The 19,425-nt window shown below is 39.0% G+C and overlaps 2 protein-coding genes across 5 annotated transcripts in view; both read right to left on the reverse strand.

Moving 5' to 3' along the window:
- Positions 1-661, reverse strand: part of LOC120733435 (nipped-B-like protein A) — a 28,269-nt gene extending 27,608 nt beyond the window's left edge. For all 3 annotated transcript variants that reach the window (XM_040031636.1, XM_040031637.1, XM_040031635.1), the window contains exon 1: positions 287-661. The gene's annotated coding sequence lies outside the window, so the exon portion shown is untranslated. The remainder of the gene's footprint in view (positions 1-286) is intronic.
- A 1,922-nt stretch (positions 662-2,583) lies between these two features.
- Positions 2,584-15,527, reverse strand: slc1a3a (solute carrier family 1 member 3a). 2 transcript variants are annotated; one of them, XM_040031639.1, is made up of 10 exons: positions 15,382-15,527; positions 14,615-14,939; positions 13,631-13,768; positions 8,294-8,498; positions 7,915-7,957; positions 6,068-6,330; positions 5,754-5,987; positions 5,322-5,516; positions 4,941-5,075; positions 2,584-4,344 (listed from the first exon to the last, which is right to left on the reverse strand). In XM_040031639.1, exons 2-10 carry the CDS (start codon positions 14,796-14,798, stop codon positions 4,137-4,139), a joined length of 1,605 nt encoding a protein of 534 aa, XP_039887573.1. In that variant the 5' UTR covers positions 14,799-14,939; positions 15,382-15,527; the 3' UTR covers positions 2,584-4,136. The 2 variants fall into 2 exon arrangements, with proteins under 2 accessions (XP_039887573.1, XP_039887574.1); XM_040031640.1 differs by lacking the exons at positions 13,631-13,768; positions 14,615-14,939; positions 15,382-15,527 and having other exon boundaries at positions 8,329-8,445.
- Positions 15,528-19,425: the final 3,898 nt, after the last annotated feature.

A 19,425-nucleotide genomic window follows, 5' to 3' on the forward strand; every position in this document is an offset into this window, starting at 1 on the left:
GCGCATTTGTAAATAGATGTAAAGAAAACGGCACAGACTCCTAATTCCGTGGCAACGGCCCAATCCTCGGGCTCGACAAATGACATCCAGTCGAGGCCGTGCGCCTCGGCACAGCAAAAACACACCTAAGCTAGCCTGGCTGGCTAGTTCGCTAGCTTCCGTTACCTCCCGGTCAACGATTAACGACGCCGTAGGTGGTCTCACGGCAGAACATTTATCAACGTTATTGATAATAGTCGGAATTTTAAAAGTTGGATTAAAGATACAGATGTGTGATTATATTTACCTTCGGATGTTGCGTTCAAAGGGAGGGGAATGTTTTAGCTTGGTTTGTGTCCGTATCTCTAGCTCCCCCTTTCTTCTCTCTCGCAGCTCCTCCAGAAGGAACTCTAGTGGCTTGCCAACTAGCCGATGAGCTAGCCTGCTAGCTATCAACAATAATCCGGGTCGGGCTGATTCGTTCTTCTTCCGTCACTCAAGGGTGAATATTTCAGCGTACAATCATGGGGAAACATTCGTTCTTCGGAGTTTCAGTCGGTCTGCGCCGACATAATCAATGAATGCAGCCAATTTCGACAGTAAATGAGAAATATGACGATTGTTGCGATCATCAAGAGGCTCTCCTCTCGTAGAACAAAATGCCGACCGGAAGTTCTGCCGTCTGACTGACCAAAGATCTCAGGAGTGACTCCCTCCATCGGCGCCAAACAAAATGCCATGCGACATTTCGTGTTTTTGCCCCTAGGGAGCGCTGTAAGACAAGTTTCTTTTCAGTGGCCTGTTTACTTTACAGTCAATTAAAATTTTTGGATTTGGTAAATATACTACAGACACCCATATGAACAAATTAATAATATATTAAAAAAAAAAATAAACAGCCAATGAAATTACAACAAATATATCAGTATAACCCCCGCCCCCCCATACATGTAGCTTATGTAGATGCATTTAAAAATATACACAGTGCACCGGTCTGTAATAATTTCAGTTGGCTGTGTTAAAAGTGTTAAAGTCAAAGCAAGAATACTTTACTGGAATCAGAATACCAGATTAATAAGTGATGTAAAACTACTAGTGAAGCATACCTCTTTCAGAGTGTTAACATATTATTTCATTGTTACTACATTAACATTAACTTTACTTTAGCGGCTATGAAATTTAACGGGCCTTTTTTTTTTGCGTCGCTTCCCTTTTCATACGTGTGGGGTTTTGTTTTGTATTGTTTTGCTTTTTGTTTGTTTGTGTGTCTGTTGAGTTACATTAGGATGAGAAGCATGTTAACTGATTTACAAAAATCTGTTTAACCTGCTCAGCACAGTCTTGTCCAGGATAACTGAACATATATTTATGCACAGCTCTCATTAGCTCCCTCCACAGCATTTCAAATGGGCTGATGTCTGGTCATTGACTGTGCCAACACCTTGATTGACTCTTTTGCTATACAGAGTTCATTATCACTTAACAACTGTAAGGTGCCAAGGTCCAGTGGCTGCAAAACAAGCTCAAATAACCAGCTCTCCACCTCCATGCTTGACAGTTGGTATGAGTTGTGTGTGTTCATAGGCTGTGTTTGGTTTTCTCCAAACATGTGAACTGTGTACTATGGCCAAACATCTCCACTTTGATCTCATCTGTACAAAGGACATTCCAGAGGTTTTATGGTTTATTCAGATGCAACCTTAGATGTGCTGCCACTTTCTTTTTAGAGAGAAGAGGCTTTCTCCTGTCAAACCTACCAAATGAGTCATACGTGTTCAATCTTTTTCAAAATGTGCTGTCATGAACTTGAACATGCTAACTGAGACCTGCGGAGTCTGAAATGTACCTTTGTTGTTGTTGTTGTTTTGTTGCCATTTCACTGAGCACTGTACAGTCCCACGTGATGTGAATTTGGTTGGATGTCCACTCTTTTGAACATTTACACCTGTCTTTTTTCACTTGTGAATAATCTTTTTTACTGTAGAAGAAGGGACATTTTTGGAAAATGACCTTAAGACTCTTCCTAGAGTGATGGGCAGCTGCAATTTCTACTCTAAGATCATTGCTGATGGCTTTCTTCTTGGGCACTGTGTAAACACACACCTGAATGCTTCAGACCAGCAAACTGCCAAAACCTGCTGTTATAGGGGTCCTCACACTTGCTGATGACGGATTATTCAAGTTCATTCGATTAGCAGCTCCTTGCTAATAATGCTAATAATTAATTAATAATAAGCTAATAATAATTCCTTTTTTATGCTCCATTTCATTTCTGCCTTTTGACCAAATCTTTTTCTTACATAAATAATGACACTATCTGATATACCATGTTTAGTAATTCATCTGAACTTTTATTTGCCTTATTTTAAGACCTTCCCAGGATTAAATGTTTTATTTTAATTTATGTAATGTATAAAGAACTGAATCAAGGTCTGCTTTCTTCCTCCTATAACCTTGAATGAATGCATTCCTGACAGTATGTTCACAACTGCTAAAAGTGGATTTCAAAGATTTATTCAATTTATATGCGATTTCCAAAAGCTAAGAATTCACTGATTATTTCACATTTCTGATAATCGTGATCAAACAATAAACACACAACCAAAGATTTTATTTTTTTTATTCAAAAAAGCAAAACAAAAACAAAAATAATCATGCAAGATAAAACTACAACTCTCATTATTTCCTGTTCATGTGTGTGTGTATGTGTACCTGTGAATTAATGAGAAAATCATATCAAGAGAGACACCAGGAACTGTAAACAAACGATCTATTCATTTTCCTCAAGTGTGTAAAGAGAAACATTTGGTCCTTTAATCAGGCACCGTTTGCATTTGTAAAGAGGAACTAGAGGAAATGTTAGTTTGGTAAGAGCGTCTTTACATTTACAATCCTCAAGTAACCTTTTGCCATTTTAAGCTACAATTAATATACACATTTATCTACATTTCCCTATACAATTACATTATATTCAGATGGATCTTCTATACAAAGAATCTGCTATGCATTCTATATGTCCTTTATATTGAATTAGTTCAAATGTAAAGCTAAGCATTAAACTAAAAGGCTCTGATGTAAAATCTGTTAGATCTCTATCTAAATCAAAGAAGTGTACACATAAAATTGTACTTTCTACAGCAAGCTGAATTCAGAAAAATCCACCATAATGTTTCTAGAAAAATATGAAAATTTAACATCCAACCTATCATTTAACTCTTTTTTTTCCAGGCAATTATTTTTCAGTCTGAAGGCGCCACCTTACAGTCACCACATTATTACTGTCTTTATATTGAAACAGCACCATGTTTTGTTGGTTGCTGTTAAGCTATAGAGAAATTTGGATTACAGACTCATTTTTTGGTTTAAAAAAATCTACTGACTTAAAGTTCGAATCTGCAGCTGAGCAGATTTAAAGAGAGAAAACACGAGTTAGTAGTTTTGGTATGTCACTATTTATGATTATAGTGATTGAGGTGATAGTTATAGAGAGAAAGAGAGAGAGCTTTGTTTGCCTGACAGCACATACTGCTTTGGATAGTTAAGGGATAAATGACTTTTTGTAAATATATCATTCATTCAGCTGATATCTGTACAATGATCATAAAAAATAAAGTCACAAATGACTGTACAGAAGTTGTAGTAGCACTTTTTCCTCCATATAGGCTGAAAAATGTTGGCCATTTAGTCCATGTGCATGAAGTCTCCTGATAGATTTTTACTACCACTTAACAACATTTCTCATAAACATAACCAATGAAAAACAATTAAAGCCAGAAAATGTGTGCAAGTGGGCTGCTTTCCCGATACAGCAATACTGGCCTCTAGTGGGTAAGGTTAGTCATCACAGTTCTGGGAGAAGTTGGATAACATGCACGCCATGGACCACTGGGCTCTGTTTTCATTCTTAATAGTAAACAGCTGCCACCCTCTGGCATAACATATAGTACTGTTAGGAATAGCACAAAGCTACTAATCACTTCAAGTGTGCGGGATGTGAGAGAAGCCTCACACATTAGTGAAACTCACTTGGCTGAAATAGATTCTAGCTGTAAATCACTTTAATCATACGATCTCATCAGATGAAAACTTTAGAAGTCAAAAGGACTTTGAGAGTTGAAAATGTGGTTCAAAGCAGTGCAGCAAATTTAACCCTGTCTTTACATCTTGGTCTCATTGCTGACAGGATGCTCATTTTCGTACTCATTCTCCTGGTTGATGAGCCGGTATGGCTTCTTCTCTGACTCCTCCACCACTGAGTTGCCCACCTCGGGGTCAGTATTCTGCAGCTCATGGCGAGACAGATGTTCCACTATGCCTGCACCAATGGAGTCCCCAAGGACATTAGTAGTGGTGCGCAACCGGTCCCTAATGAAAGACAGGTGACAACAGGAGGTTAGACATGAAACAAAAGAGAACAAACCAAAGCAAGACAGGACAAAAGATGCTAAACTTAACAAAAAAAAAGCACACCGACATGTGTTCATAAAAATACATTTAATTAGAAAATTGTAAGCGTGATTTTAGAATTGTTTCAGGCTATCCTCAGACTGAATGTACACAGCCAGTAGATGGGAGGAATGAGGGGCTAGCGCAGGAGATAGTTGTGGATTGAATCAAATCCAGATGGATTACGTATCGTGGAATGTGAAAGGATTGTCTCTGGAAGCTGTCCTCTTATCTTCTAATCAAGAGTGCAAGGCACAACAGATATTTCTACTAGGTCAAAATCGATTGAATTCATACCACACAGCAGCACTACATTTTATTTTCTCAAAATTAAATCCTCCCCGTTCCTCCCTCATACCAAACTATTTCCAGTTTGTACAGTAAGTGATGCAGTTTCACAGCTAAATTGTGAAAAAGCCTGGCTTAGTCTCCCTTTTTTACTGACTGCACAGAAGAACATTAGCTTTTTTTTTTTGTTTGTGTTTTTTTTGTAGCAATATAAAGCCAATACTTACAGGAACCAATCAACGGCAATGATCAGTGTGATGTCATCTGTGGGAAGGCCTACAGATGTTAGCACTATCACCATGGTGACCAGTCCTGCCTGAGGGATTCCAGCTGCTCCAATACTGGCTGCAGTAGCTGTGATACTAAAACAAATAAAGGCCGATGGAGCGAATTACCTGGAAATTCAATTTCTGTCCTCATATTAAGTCATTCTATGGTAATAACACTGAAGAGGGTGACTTAAATGTATTCCCTTGGCTACAATACTACTTATTTATTCCTCTCCAACTAATTGGTGGCAAAGAAACACCATGCGTAAATGCACACAAAATCTAAGGGAAATTGTGACAAAAAAAATCTGATAAAAGAGTGCAGTGTACAGCACATACCTGATGGTGAGAATCTGTCCAAAGTTAAGTTGATAGTCATTGACCTGAGCGATAAAAATAGCTGCCAGGGCTTCATACAGAGCAGTGCCGTCCATGTTTATGGTGGCACCAACGGGGAGCACAAAGCGGGTCACGCGTTTGTCCACCTTGTTGTTTTCCTCCAGGCATTTGAAGGTGATAGGCAATGTGGCAGAGCTGCAAGACGACAGAAAGAGCAAGAGATGGTGGTGTAATAATTAATTTATTAATATTATTAATCTGACACAATTTATTTTGCTGATTGACATGTTAATAAAAGTTATTGCAGTTTGTTTTCAACTCATTTGGGAACAGCACAGACATTAGTGTCACACGTGTAAAATCTCTTTCCAGATCACTAAAACAACACAAAAGTGAATAATATTAAAAGTCTTTTGGATGATGCTTCTTTACCTGGATGATGTTCCTAGAGCAGTGATGAGCGCCTGCAACAGGCCAGCAATGAAGACAAAGGGGTTCTTCCTGGTGATGACGAAGTAGAGAGTGGGCAGGACAAAAATGGCGTGGATGAGCAGCCCGCAAATGACTGTCACTGTATACATTCCCAGCTGGCCACCCATAGCCGAAATGTCATCCATCTCCACAATCTTACCAGCAATCAGGAACAAGATACCAATGGGGGCATACCTGAAGAAAGATGGATGTTATGAATTTGTAAGCTAAACACGTCATTCATCCATCCAATAACCATCCTTCGTGGTTCTTACCACATTATTATGGCAACCAGCCTCATGATGGCCTCGTTCAGGCAGTCAAAGAAGTCCCTTAGTGGTTGTCCCTGTTCTCTCATGTTCCCGATGATGAGACCAAAGCATATGGAGAACACCACCAGCCCGAGTGCATTGATTCCATTTACCGATCCTGGCACAGGGATCATCTCCTCTATTTGTTGGCTGCCATTGGGTGCGACTAACGTGTCGTTTATAGTCATCGTCACATGGACTACTCGCTTGGCGTATTGCGTCTTGAACTGGAATTTAGCAAAGAAAGAAGACAGCTCTCAAACAGTAGTTTCTAAATATCTGGGCAAAGTAATTAAAAATAATTAAAAAGAAAAAAATGGCTTAGCTTAAAGATAGCGTTAAAGGTTACTATGAAACTGATGTGTAATATACAACTTAAAAATGAGCATTTGGATAAAAATTCTGTGTCTGTGTGACGTCAGCAAGTTTTCACTGGAATAAGATGCCAGATGATCCTGATGTATGGTTTAAAATCTGGATAAATTTGTTCTAGATAAAATGTAGAGAAACAACAAGCAAATGCAAGCCATCCAGTTCTGATGTAGTCTTTAACATTCTTTCTTAGGTTTACTCTTCCTTTAAGATGAGTGGGGTCAATCAAGACAGATCAAGGGTCAGGCCAGCTCAAATCAACATGGGACTTGTTCTCAACATATACAATTATTGCTGTGAAAGTTTCGTTTTATATATCAAATACTTTTCAAGATTCAGAAATGTCACTTATGGTCTTTTACAGTGTTTTTTTTATTAGCACATGCACAAATATTAGACTTAACAGGCTTGAATTCTTTCAAGCTTCTGGTTATCAGACATTTTCTGATGCATCTACCCAAATTATAGATCTGGATTCATTTTGATGATAAGAAAGACAAGTGAAAATTTCAGGCTTTTATCTTTAACTCAAACATTTCCTCAGATTCAGTGTGCAAAGAAAATGGCCTGAAGTGGGTTGACTGACCATTTTCAAAAAATATCTTTTCTAAAGTGTTTGATTTATGACAATAAAATGTCACAGAACTCATTATATTCGAACTTTGGACTATAACATTTTTATGCAAATAAAAGAGGGTAGAATAGAAATGTTCTAACAATTTGCTTATTTGAGATGGAATGACCTATAAGGGAACACATCTGTCTGATCCTTCAGACCGCCTAGATAGAAGATGCCAGAGCAAATATAAGATCAGATGGCGGAGATGGCGGAGATGCCAGAGCAGAGGTCCCAAGGTCAGACCAGCAGACTGACCTCAGGTCCTCTGTGTAGGTTCTGCAAGACAAGATCTTTGCAGACCTCACTAAAATAGCGAGACCTAACGAAAAAGTGGAATCAACTCTAGAAAAAAAAAAGCAACCTTCACAAATGTTCACAAAATATAACAACCCACAAACACATCTCAGCGTACCTAAATTGTGTTCAAATGAGGAAGCAAAAGTCACAATAGGATAACATGTGTTGTGTGGAGATGTGTTTGAATGGCTTGCTGGGTGTGCCATCACTGTCCCAAAATACTTTTTGTCTATTTCAATAACGTTTTGCAATGCACACCTTACCAAAGACTGAGATAAATAAAGCATGTCTAATGTGTTTTTATAAGGATGCTACCAAAGGAGTTAATCGTGGAATTTAACTCCACTGTTTATTTCGGCAGCATAGGTCAGAAATGACAATGGCAATATGAAAAGGATTACTAACTGTGAGTTTGTAAACAATGCTAACTGTGCACTCAGGTACAGATGTGAGACATCTTTGTGAGATAATCAATTTTCTGTAAGTGTAGAAGAAAACGGGAAATGTGTGGAGGAAAAATTACCTGTTTGGTGCAAGCCTCCACGAGGTTAGGTGGAAACATGTTCCTGCAAAACACAACAAAATCAGTACATTTAAAAATTAGAATGAATAAATTACAAACTACAAATGCATATTGATAAAATAAAAAAAAACAATCAAACAATCAAAAAGGAATTGTATAGGATATTAAGACCACTGTGTGATTTTGCAGTGCATTTTGCAGCATTAAAAGATAAAACAACTTAAAAATCCTTCTCCCAGGTTGAACACCTCCATCTCAGTGACCTATATCAAAAGGGCAATTAGTAAGGGACTATGAATCCTCATTTTTGCTGATTCGGTCATTGTACTGGAGTGATCTTGTGAGAACGCTTGTTTGGTCAGAATGCATAAAGGTATACCTGATAAGATCCAGAAAGGCATCAGCAGCGCTGACCTGCTCTATCTGTTGCTGCTTGGAGAACTCATCCTTTGATCCTTTTCCAGGGTGAATAATGAGCACCATGACAATACCGATGAAAACAGCGATGATGGTTGTAGTGGTGTAATAGACAACTGCTCTTATTCCCATTTTACCAGAAGCACGGCTGTCCAGAGCAGCAATACCTGCAAAATGACAAATCATAAACATATGAGCAGAGTTTTAAAAATAAATCAACACATTCACTGACAGCTGTACTTTTGGAAGAAGCATGGAGTGACTCATGCTGTAATAACTCCTATATACTAATGAAGAAACGGTGCCATAAAGGTTGTGTTGGGCATGATGTAAATTAGTCACCGCAGAGTTCGTGACTGTAATACTTCATTATTTCTTTATGTATATAGTAGAATAAAAAGAATGTGGTTATTTTTTAAATAGGGTGCAATAATACTACAGTGAAGTTTGTAAAGATAGAGCATGTTCCTGTTTTTATGATGGTTTCTATTAAAAGAATAATGCAGTAATCCTGCCCAGGGATTTTTATTGATGCATCACTAAAGTCTATCCCTGTGAGCATACGGTTAGCTTGGGAAATGAGGCTGTAATTATAGATCAAATGTCTCCATCTGGATTATCTGAATTACTATCTGTGACAACAAAAAGTGGCAAGAAACACAATCTGACTGACCTTTCCTGATGGAAAAACAACACCTAAAGCACACAGAGGGGAAAATTGTAATACGCAAAACTGCACATACTTTCCAAGTTGTCAATTACAATTTGGGGGATAAACTCTGCAAAAATGAATTGGCAGTTGAATTAAAAACTAGAGCTGGTGTCGTTCCGTGAACTCTCTTTATCGCTAAAAAGTTCTACATGTCCTTACGAACATTAGTTTGCTGTGTACACACTGTGTAGAGATGTTGGTTGCAGATAAGCAGTCTAACGTCAGCTCAAGGTTTGTGTGCTGTGTGTGTGTGTGTGTGTGTGTGTAGCTAGTTACTGCCATAAAAATCAGCAAGTTACTGTGTTATTTTCTTCTTCTTCTTTTCTGTTTTATGGTATGTACTACCCAGCATAAAGGTGTAATACCTCCACCAGCTATGTTGGCATGACAACCAGACAGGTACCTCTGCTATTTAAATGTAATATTAGCACTTACATTTATAGGCTATAAATTTTATAGAGCTTGATACGCCGACACTAAAATTACAATAAAAGCAAATAAACAAAATTATTTTTAGCTTCAGAAAGAAACTTTAAAAGAAATATCTGGTTCTCAGAAAGAAATTGATGCTGCAGAATAAATGAAGTTTAACGGCCGCCAGAAAGAATTTGTGAGGGAGTCGCAGCGCCTGGAGGCTAAACTGTCCTCCACAGTTCTAATAGCATTAAACAGACTTTGTAGGGATAATGGCAGCAAGAAGAAATACAGCCATTCAGAGAGCTGGATTTAGAAACTGACAAGGCGCTTCAATGGGCGCGATAGTGGTGTTGTATTTTTAAAGTGTCAGGTCCTATTATGGCCATTATCTTTATTCAGAGCTGAGGAAGGCAAAGAAAGCTTTGTGTGATGGGAGATGTATGTGTTTCTTTCGCATGTCTCACTTTGATACTGTCTATACCACAGTGTGTGTGTGAGAACCAGTTTGAGTTTTAATTGGAGGTGAAGGCATTTTGGTCTGTCCTCATTTAATGACACAGCCTTGAAAGTTATATTGAGGGCTAAGACTTGGTCATAGGGGTCAGGTTAATACTGGGTATAGATCAAGGCTGGGTTAAAGGTTGCAATTTGGTATTTAGTTGTGATGTTTAAGGTTACGGTGAGATGCCAGCAAATGGATTATGTCAGTCGGCATTCAGACAAAGAGCACAATTGTGAGTGTGTGTCTCTGTTTGTCCGTGGGTGGGTGGGTGTAGCTATTGCCCCTGCTTTGGCCCTCTCTGTACCTCTTGTCTTAACATGGCCAGACTTGAGCTTTTATCCGATTCTTTTTGATCCTCTTCCTTCCCTCCTCACCGTTCCCCTTCCTCGTTCTCTTCTCCCAAATTCTTCGCCTCCTTTCTCTGCCACCCCTCCATCATCACCCCTTATTTCAGAGTGTCCCCCAGTACACCTCCCCTGCTTTCCCTTCTTTCCAAACCCACATCTCACCTCACCCCTCTCCCTTTTTTTCCTTTTTTTCAGGGGAGACTGATCTTATTGCTTCAATCCTCTTTCATTGCCACCCTTTCCCTCCCAATCAACCCCCTTCTCTTGCTTTCCCCCAATTCCCTTTCTGACAGCCCTGGGAAAACTTGTTGACTTAGTTAGTCCCAGACGCACACAATGATCTCAAGCCTGTTGTCCAGGCAACAGCGGATACAGCTGTACCAATTCCATCTTTTCAAAAGAACGAAAGATTGAGGGAGAGGAAGGACAATGACCTTCTTTTTTCATATGGGCAATGTTCATCAAATACAAAAGTAGGCCTGCCTTGGGGAGGAAGTTGAAATGCAGGACATTGCAATTCCAAGAGGTCGGCCCTTAACGCAAAGACAAACTCCACGGTTCTAGCAATTCTTTACCTGCCAGTTTATGGTCAGTCAATACCTCTGCACCTTAGTGGGTATAACTACAAATACCAACAACTTACTTTTAGTGCAGTAACTGCAAATAGACATATTGACTGTAGGTTTGTAGAAAGGGGCACTTCATATTTAGATTGGTGTTTTTAAACTTGCAGCTTAGCTGATGAGATCGTGTACCTTTCAATGCCTCCTATTCCATGTAGCTAAAATTCTTATGTGCATGCAGGACAGCACAGAGGAGGAAAATGATGCTGCAGAACATTCTTATGAGACCTGCAATGGTACTCTTGGACTTTATTTCCTTGTAAAATCACACTTTTATACTGGCACACTTCGAAAGATTTGATTTATGTTCCTCTTCCAGAAACCTCCTCTGACTTCCCTCTCATGATCTCTTCACATCATTTTTTTTTACTGCCCATGTCTCTTGTTCCTATCCAGCCCATTCTTGGCTGTATAAAGGTTCTGTGGTGGAGTTGGCTCTCACAATGAAATGCCTGAGGACAATATGGATTGAGAGGTTAGTTTATGTGAGTGGGCGAGTGAAGGAGTACGTGTAAAAGAGAGCTATAGAGAGAGAGAGAAAAACTGAATGAAATGTAATTTTGAAAAAGAGAAACATTCTCTGTATTCTCTCTTTCTTATTCTATCATTAAAAAACATTTTCTCTGATAAGCCTTCTCCTTCCTGCCTGTCCTCTTTCTCCTCTGTGTTTTGTTTAAAATACCTTTGAGGTCTTTAAACTGATTTGGAGTTCTACTTCACTTTTAGAAGAGATCAATTCAGAGGCAAATCCTTTTCTACCCAGTCTTAGGAGCGTGACAGTCATATTGCACAGGGCTACAGGTTTGCAAAAGACAACTCATGACTGTGAGGCTCCCGTGCTCTATAATATGTTATTCTCAAAGTCATGAAAGTATGCAAAGCAATCAGTCCTATAGAACATAATGAAAATACTTAAAGATGAAATATATGGTACATTTAGCTCAACTAGAGTAGGACACCTTTTAACTGTGTTCTAAAAGAACTTGTAATGCAATAACTTTACCCCATTAAAATAATAAAGATACCTGAATGATCAAGAGACAAAAACAGATGAGAAAAAAACCTCTGGTTTTATGAACATGCATGAAAGTCTATTTTTAAACAAAGTATTTGTAATTGAAACGTATGAATGAAGTGATAGTTGTTTTTTAACTTACAATAATCAGATTTCTGCATATTATTGTTATACTGTTTATAATGTTACTGGAATTTGTTTTCCATGTGCTACTATTTATCTCTTCATGCAGATGATGTTTGCTGTTACAGCATCGGCTACGTGCAGCAGTGTAGTGTTTGACTGTCTCTGGTTCTGAATAGCGTCTAATAACTTGCATTAGTTTGTGACTAAGGCAGAATCCTTTTTCTTTTTTTTTTTTTGATTACCACATGCTGTTGGTCATGTGACATGATGTCAGAGGATGCTGTTGTTACGCCCTGCTGAAGCACAAAGAAGGTTATTATCGGACAATTGTCTATGTCATCCCTTCAGGAGACTGGCCCCTCCGATCCCCTCCAATCAGTGCTCAATGACTGGGCGTTAGGCCCTCCTATCTATTTCGTCAATGCTGTTGACTCGTATTTTGGAAATTTACACGTTCCATAACTTTATTCATTCTTACACTTGCTACAATCGAGTACTCGCGTGTGTCTGACTTGCATTAAACACTTGAAAACTTTGTGTCATTTGTTTTTGTTTTGTTATTGTTCTGCAATATTTGGACAAAATTTACACGAGCTGCATAAACTAATTCTGAATGGCTTCAAATAAAACAAAATGTACTGTGACTGCTGTGGACATGCTGTTGCAAGATTAGAGCATTACTACAATGATCAAGCATGTGATTGAGTCTCTCTCTCTCTCTTATGAGGTCATCCTAAACACATCTACCGTGAGGCCTAAAAGAAACAGGCACCACTAGGTGAACACACTCTGCCACTCATGAGGGTTATTTTGGTCAGCAAGCCACAAAACAGCAAACAACACTATCAGCTTCTTAAAATAAACACGGACGAGTTTTAAGACATCCACATACATAAAATCCCATAAAAACAGAGTCATGTGCTCTTTTTTCGTATGTGAAAACTGATGTGTTGCAGCACTTCCACAACAGGATAGCAGGAACTCAGAGTACACATTAGAAGGCCATTTCTACACTAGATACTGTATTACAAAATCTGAAGAAAGCTGTGGAGACATACTGAGTAGGCACTCTGAATTACTGCTGTGGATGTGTGGCTAAGACAAAGGGTAGTATTATGTATTTATGATATTGGGAGTAAAGTGCTGGGTATATTGTTGTTCGATACAAGTGTACGTTTCTGAGAGGTAAGCCAGAAATAGACAATGACTACAAGTTACTTACCTTAATAATAGATTAAAAATGTGGCCTTGGGTGTGTCAGATGTATTTAACTTTATGACGCAGTTACTCATAGAGTAACTAAATCATTTCTATTTGAGACATTTGAGACATTTTTTCTAAGTCATCATTCACGATTTAAAGTAACCCTTAAAACTTGACTATTTTTATTGTTGTTGTTGATGGGGGTTAGTTCCCTGACCTCCTAATCTGATGTACTTGTGACTAAAACAAGAATAAAACAAGGTTCTGACAGCGAGTAGTCTATGTATTTTTCATGAAGATGCATCTGTATCTTTTAGTGTCCTCATTGCTCTAAAAATGTTTTGATGCCCATACCTGTAATGAGACTGGAAACCAGCAGCGGCAGCACCAGCATCTGAAGCATTCGCATCAGCAGTTCTCCAGGAAAAGAGAAGAATTTAATTTCACGGTAAGACATGTTATATGGCCGAAGGGCAAATCCCAGGATTATACCTGCAGCGTGAAGCAGAAGCAAAGCAGAAACTTAATGTGACCATTTTAAGTTGACATGACAACATGAGCTTAGTAGAGTCCTAGATTTAACTCCAACACAGGGATGAATACATCCTTAATATGAGTTAAAATTATTAGTAGGCTATAATGCTTGTGACTACTTTCAAAAAAAGATAATCTAAGTAGGTGGTGCTATAGTGTTGAAAGTGAAAAGCACTTGATGTGCTGTTTAGACTCTTCAAAACACCAGTAGTTGCGCAATGGTTGCGACTCCTGCTTTAATTGATTTTTAAAATGAGATTTTCTTGTTAAAATGTCTGTTTTCATCTTCGGTTTCAGTGAAGTCTGTGTCTTCAATGAGCTGTTTGTTCACTCCATCAGTAATCCGCAGACAAGCCCAGGTGGCTGACCCTGCAGCCTGAAGTGAGGAGTATCCGGAGTTTAACAATCAATCAAATGTGTTTGTTGTGGCATGGTGTAATTCTAGCAGGGCTGCAGATGTCCAGGCAGCAGGCAGGCCCGGCTTACATCCTACTGAGTAAGAGTCAGAGGTTAGAGCACTGAGCTGGCCTTTGGCTTGATGCCAAAGGCCAGTTAAGAAGTTAATTTACGTTCCCTGTATTCTCTCATTTGGAGAGTTTGTGTTTATTCGTCCTCCTTTTTTAGTACAGCGTGGAGCTGTTGGTTGCAAATTCATGGATTATTTGCATGACGCTTAGAATGTGCTGCACTCTACAAGTTTGAAGAGAGGAGGGCTATGTGGTGTACTCCAGTAATCTTCAGTTTTTAATGAACTGATTTATTCTTCATGTAAAACATGCCTGAAGTAAAAAATCCCCCACTTACCAATAATAACTGCAGCAACAGTGAGAATCACAAAGGCATTTCTGGTAAAAAATCCCTTCACATCATCTTTTGTCATGTTCTCCACCTTCTGTCTGGCTTTTACTGATCGGGACTGGATTCCGGCTCGGATTTGTTTGAGACCACTCCGGGTCTTCTGCTGGTTCTCACCGTTGCTTTGAGTCATAGCTGCGAGTGAAATCTTTAGATCTGTTATGAATGTGGGAAAACCTGAACTCCACTCAGCTGTGACAGGAACACCTTAAAGGTGCTGATGATTCACTTGATCCGTTGCTCTTCTCTGTCACGCCTTCTCCTTTGGAATTGCCTGGTTGAGAGGGAAGAAAATATTTTAAAAGTTACCCAGCTATTAAGATTAGACAGTCATGCGGTTAGTTGAATCAGATAACAGAGGTTAGTGACTCTATCATATTTTGAAACTACTACAGCAGATGAACAAATACATTTAAGTGAGACTGAAAAATTACAATATCCCATTGCAACTTCTGACAGATGACAGCAATAATTTAGCAGCACCATCCCACAAGAAAACATTTTAACCCTTCCTTGGAGACATGCTTTCTTATGACAAGCCCATGTGCTGCTATGCAAAGGGCTGCAAACTTCCTCTTGTGCACACTAGCCTCAACACACGTGTACAGTTTCCCACACATCCACACACACAAACACAGCTTCTGGTTAGATGGGTAAATGTATCTGCAAACACATAAACTGGTATAAAATACTAAAAGTAGAAGTTGTTTCTGTACCTTTAGACTCAAGTGAATGCTTCCTTTGGAGTAAAGTCTCAGTTTCTCTGAGGAAAGTTGTGTCTTAAAGCTTGATCAGTGGGAGACGGACAGAGGAGCTCTTTGGCTTTCAGCTGGCTGGCGTGAACAACCAGCAATGAAGAGAAACAGGGAGAAAAAGGAGAGGGGAGGAAAAAGGAAAGGAGGGAGGAGTGGTGGGATTGAGGGAATGAAAGAGCCAGTGAGAGAATGGAGGCGGTGCTGGAGTAGAAGATAAACTAGCTAGTCACTCATATAGTGTGGGCTTGTGGGGAGGTGAGGCGGGGACTAAAAAAAAAAAAAAGTGAAGTTAGGTAAAGGAGGGGGTCGCTTTTCAGACGAGGGAAGCTTGAGGAATAATGAGCTTTCCAAGTAGGAAAAAGAGAAAGAACCTTCTTGTTTTCTTCTGTCTCTGTCAGCCTCTCTTTCACATGGTTTTTCACGCTTGATAAGTTCAGCCTGATTGGAGATTCCTGCAGCGAATGAGTCAAGAGAGAAATAAAAGTGCCCCATCCATCAAAAAAATCTGGAAGTGGATTACCTATTCATACATTTTCTTATTGGCACATTTCCAATAGACACATTATTCAGTCGCTCTTTCTCTCCTTTCCCCCCTGTCTTTTCTAAATTGCACATTTTTCCATTGAGTACAAAGTCCGGTTGGCTGCCCTTTATTTCTAAAAACCTGTGGAGCTTTAAGTTTGTTAAACTAAAAAGAGAAGGTAAATATTTACCAAGTGGCTATAGTACAAGTGGTGCTCAGCTTTGGGCCATTAAAGAAACAGACTAGTGATGTGTCGGTCGCGAACTAAATGGCTCTTAGAGCCGGTTCGTTGACGTGAACGACGCGAGCCGGCTCCTTATTGGGAGCCGTGGGTTTTTTGTTTTTTCTTCTTTCTCTCATCCTCTCTCTTGCACTTTTTTTCCGAGTCACTTGTGCTTTGCGCTGGGAAGAGGGGGGAGGGGCGGTAGTTACACTGGCAGTAGCACAGGAACAGTGCCGGAGGGAAAGAGAGAGAAAGAGCCAGGGACAACGACGTCACATTAGAAAGGTATAGTAATCATCCACAACTATTTTCAGTTGCAGATGATAAAGGATTCAGAAAGTTTATTCATGCAGGTCCATATGACAGAGAATATGCATCTTCTTTTTGTTTTCATATTTTAATTTATATTTAATTGTGTTGTGATTTGCAGTGTTTTGTGTTGTTTCACTTTAAATTTGTTTAAAAGGAAAAAGCTGAAAATTTAAATAGTTAAAAGTTGAAATGTGAATAGTTGGTTTTTGTATTATATGATTTATTTATTACATTTTATGTGGAGTGAATAAATAAAAGAATATTGACAGTGGCCCCTACAGACAAAGCACGTAAAAACTCCAAAACACGTAAAAACTCAGAAGCACATAAAAACTCAAAACACGTACAAAATACAACAGAAGTGCTCCAGGATGCTAGGGCGCAGAGTGCTTGTGTATAAATACACAAACAATACACATATGCTTTCATGCTTTCAATTGTGTAATTTAAGTGATCTAGGTAGCTCTGTTTTGGAAGTTCAGTTCATGCTAGAAAAGTGTTTTGGAGTTTGTACGTGTTTTGTCTCTAGGGGCCACCGCATATATTTATATATAAACATATATAAATAAAACCACTTCTTTTTTTTTACATTAGTAATTCCTTTTGTGCATAATTTTATATTATTGTTAATAATAAATTCATTAAAGCAACAAAACAACCTGAAGAGCCGGTTCGGAGCCCAAAGAGCCGGCTCTTTTTAGTGAGTCGAGCCGAAAGAGCCGGTTCTCTAAAAACAGCCGGAAATCCCATCACTAAAACAGACTGTTCCAATAGTGACGCTTGTTTTTAAAATGAGCTGACTGTAGTGCTACTGCACTTCTGCTACCTAAACACAAAATTTACCACACAGGACCCAGGGGTTTGAAAGCAATGACGTGGACTTTATTTTGGCACTGAAATTTAGGAATTTAGAGTCAGGCTTGTCCCGAGGTATCCTTTCTGACTCATAGTGAGGAAACCCAAGTATGGCAGAAATGTTCTGAAATGTTTTAGCCATCAGTCTGCGCAAACACAAATGCCCACTGTCCCTCTTTCTTCATGTGATGTTGGTGCAAATGTTTATGGATTGCAGCTTTGTTTATTCCTTGATATTAAGATAAAGCTAATCAAATGTGTGGCCTTGCAATAATCTATGGCAGAAGCCACTCAGCATGGTCGCAAAAAACATCATTCCTCTTTCCAGCCATTCATCCAGATAGTCTGAATTCTATTTTAAAGTTTGGTTAAAGTAATTCAACACCAAATTCAGCAGTAAAACATTTTATACACAGTCATTCACAGTGATCTAGACGAATGATGCTTTTCATATAAATTCAAGAATATTTGCGTTTGAAAAATCTGTGCATTACTATAGTACCAGTAGATACACCAGAGAAGAATTTGCTATCAAGCACATTCAATTGATGTTTTGCTGCTTTGATTTCTACATAGCTAAACTACAACAAAACTACAACTCGTTGGTCCAGGTTTTTGCAGATTACTTTTAGTTTTTTTTTAAAGAAATGAAAGTGGTCAAGATACCTAACGGGAAACTATGTTCCCCTCAAGGTACATATTTTAGTCAAATACAAACATGTGAGCACACAACTCAGATCACAGGAGGAAATGCTTGGAGAGGTTTCAGACTGTAATATTCATTCATAACATAATGAAGCAGACAGAAAGGCATGAAGCAAACAGAGTTATTGGCAACATTGGAATCCCACTAGAATACCTTAATAACCATCATTACCTTGTAAGAAACAGACAATTATATTTGAAATACAGTAAAAGTTTGTCTGTGCTGTTATTATACACCTTTGGAATGCCCTGGGCCTCAGAAACACTGAACAGATCCATAATGTCTTCACAGACAGTCTGGAGCTGTCTTGTCAGCACAGCTAATTGCACTGTATTAATACTGTTGAGACATTTGTTTAGGTGAAGAGAGATTGACGAAAAGACATCGTGGTGGCACAGCGATTCTTTTCAAGGACTGTCTGAATCTTACTATTGGATCAATCCGCATAAAATCGATCAAATCTGAAAAAAAGTTTCCAGCTGATTTTTTTTTTTGCACGATTGCTTTAGTCTAATTGATGCAGGAATGCAAAATTTTACCTTCATACTTTGAAAACTTTTTGAGTTTCAGGCCCCCAGAATTCATAAGGATGGTTTGATATTTGACACTTTATAATTACTGTTATTTTTGTTCCAAATATTAAAGCTTGATAACTTTATAAAAGATAACCAACCAAGATTGTGAAACTCAGGGTTGGCGTAAAGTTTGGTGTAAAATCTAATTTCTTCTGTCATGTTACTCTGTGATAAATAGATGTTCATGGCAGAGTGTAATTTTTCTTTCAGCTTTTGGGTATGTTTATTACTTGTAGTGTTAGTGGTTAATCCCTAGCTTGTGCCCTCATGTCTAAGTGTTCAAAAGAAGGTTAGGCTGATACTTGATGTTGATACATCCCCGGATAGAGCACCCTTCCGCAACCTTTCTAGTGACCGTAAGAAGGTTTGTGTGATCAGATGTTCAGCACATAAGCATAGACAGTCTAGACCTGCTCTTTGACTTGAAGCATAGAGAAACAACCCTCTTGTCCAGTGGGGAAAACCCCAACATGGAGGTGCAGAACCACATCGATACAAATATACCTACCCTTGCTCACCACCTCTCACCAAGGGTAACTCCAGAGTGGAACAGAGTTCATCTCTACTCCACAAGACTGGTTCCAGAACCCAAGCTATGTGATGATGTGAGCCAGTGTCTCTCAATATCAACCACTAGCTCTTTTGCCACCAGACAGCTGATGTTCCATATATCCAAAGCAGCTTTCAGTAACTGGGTAATTGACTGCTAAGGCCTCTTCTTTTGAATCCCTCCTGCATGCAGGTGGTGTCCACTGGAGGGGTGGCCCATGAGACTCATTCAGGCTGAGCCTGCCTGAACCCCATGGGCGAA

This window comes from Simochromis diagramma, unplaced genomic scaffold, assembly GCF_900408965.1.
Source record: "Simochromis diagramma unplaced genomic scaffold, fSimDia1.1 OVJJ01000284.1, whole genome shotgun sequence".
NCBI classification, from domain to species: Eukaryota; Metazoa; Chordata; class Actinopteri; order Cichliformes; family Cichlidae; genus Simochromis; species Simochromis diagramma.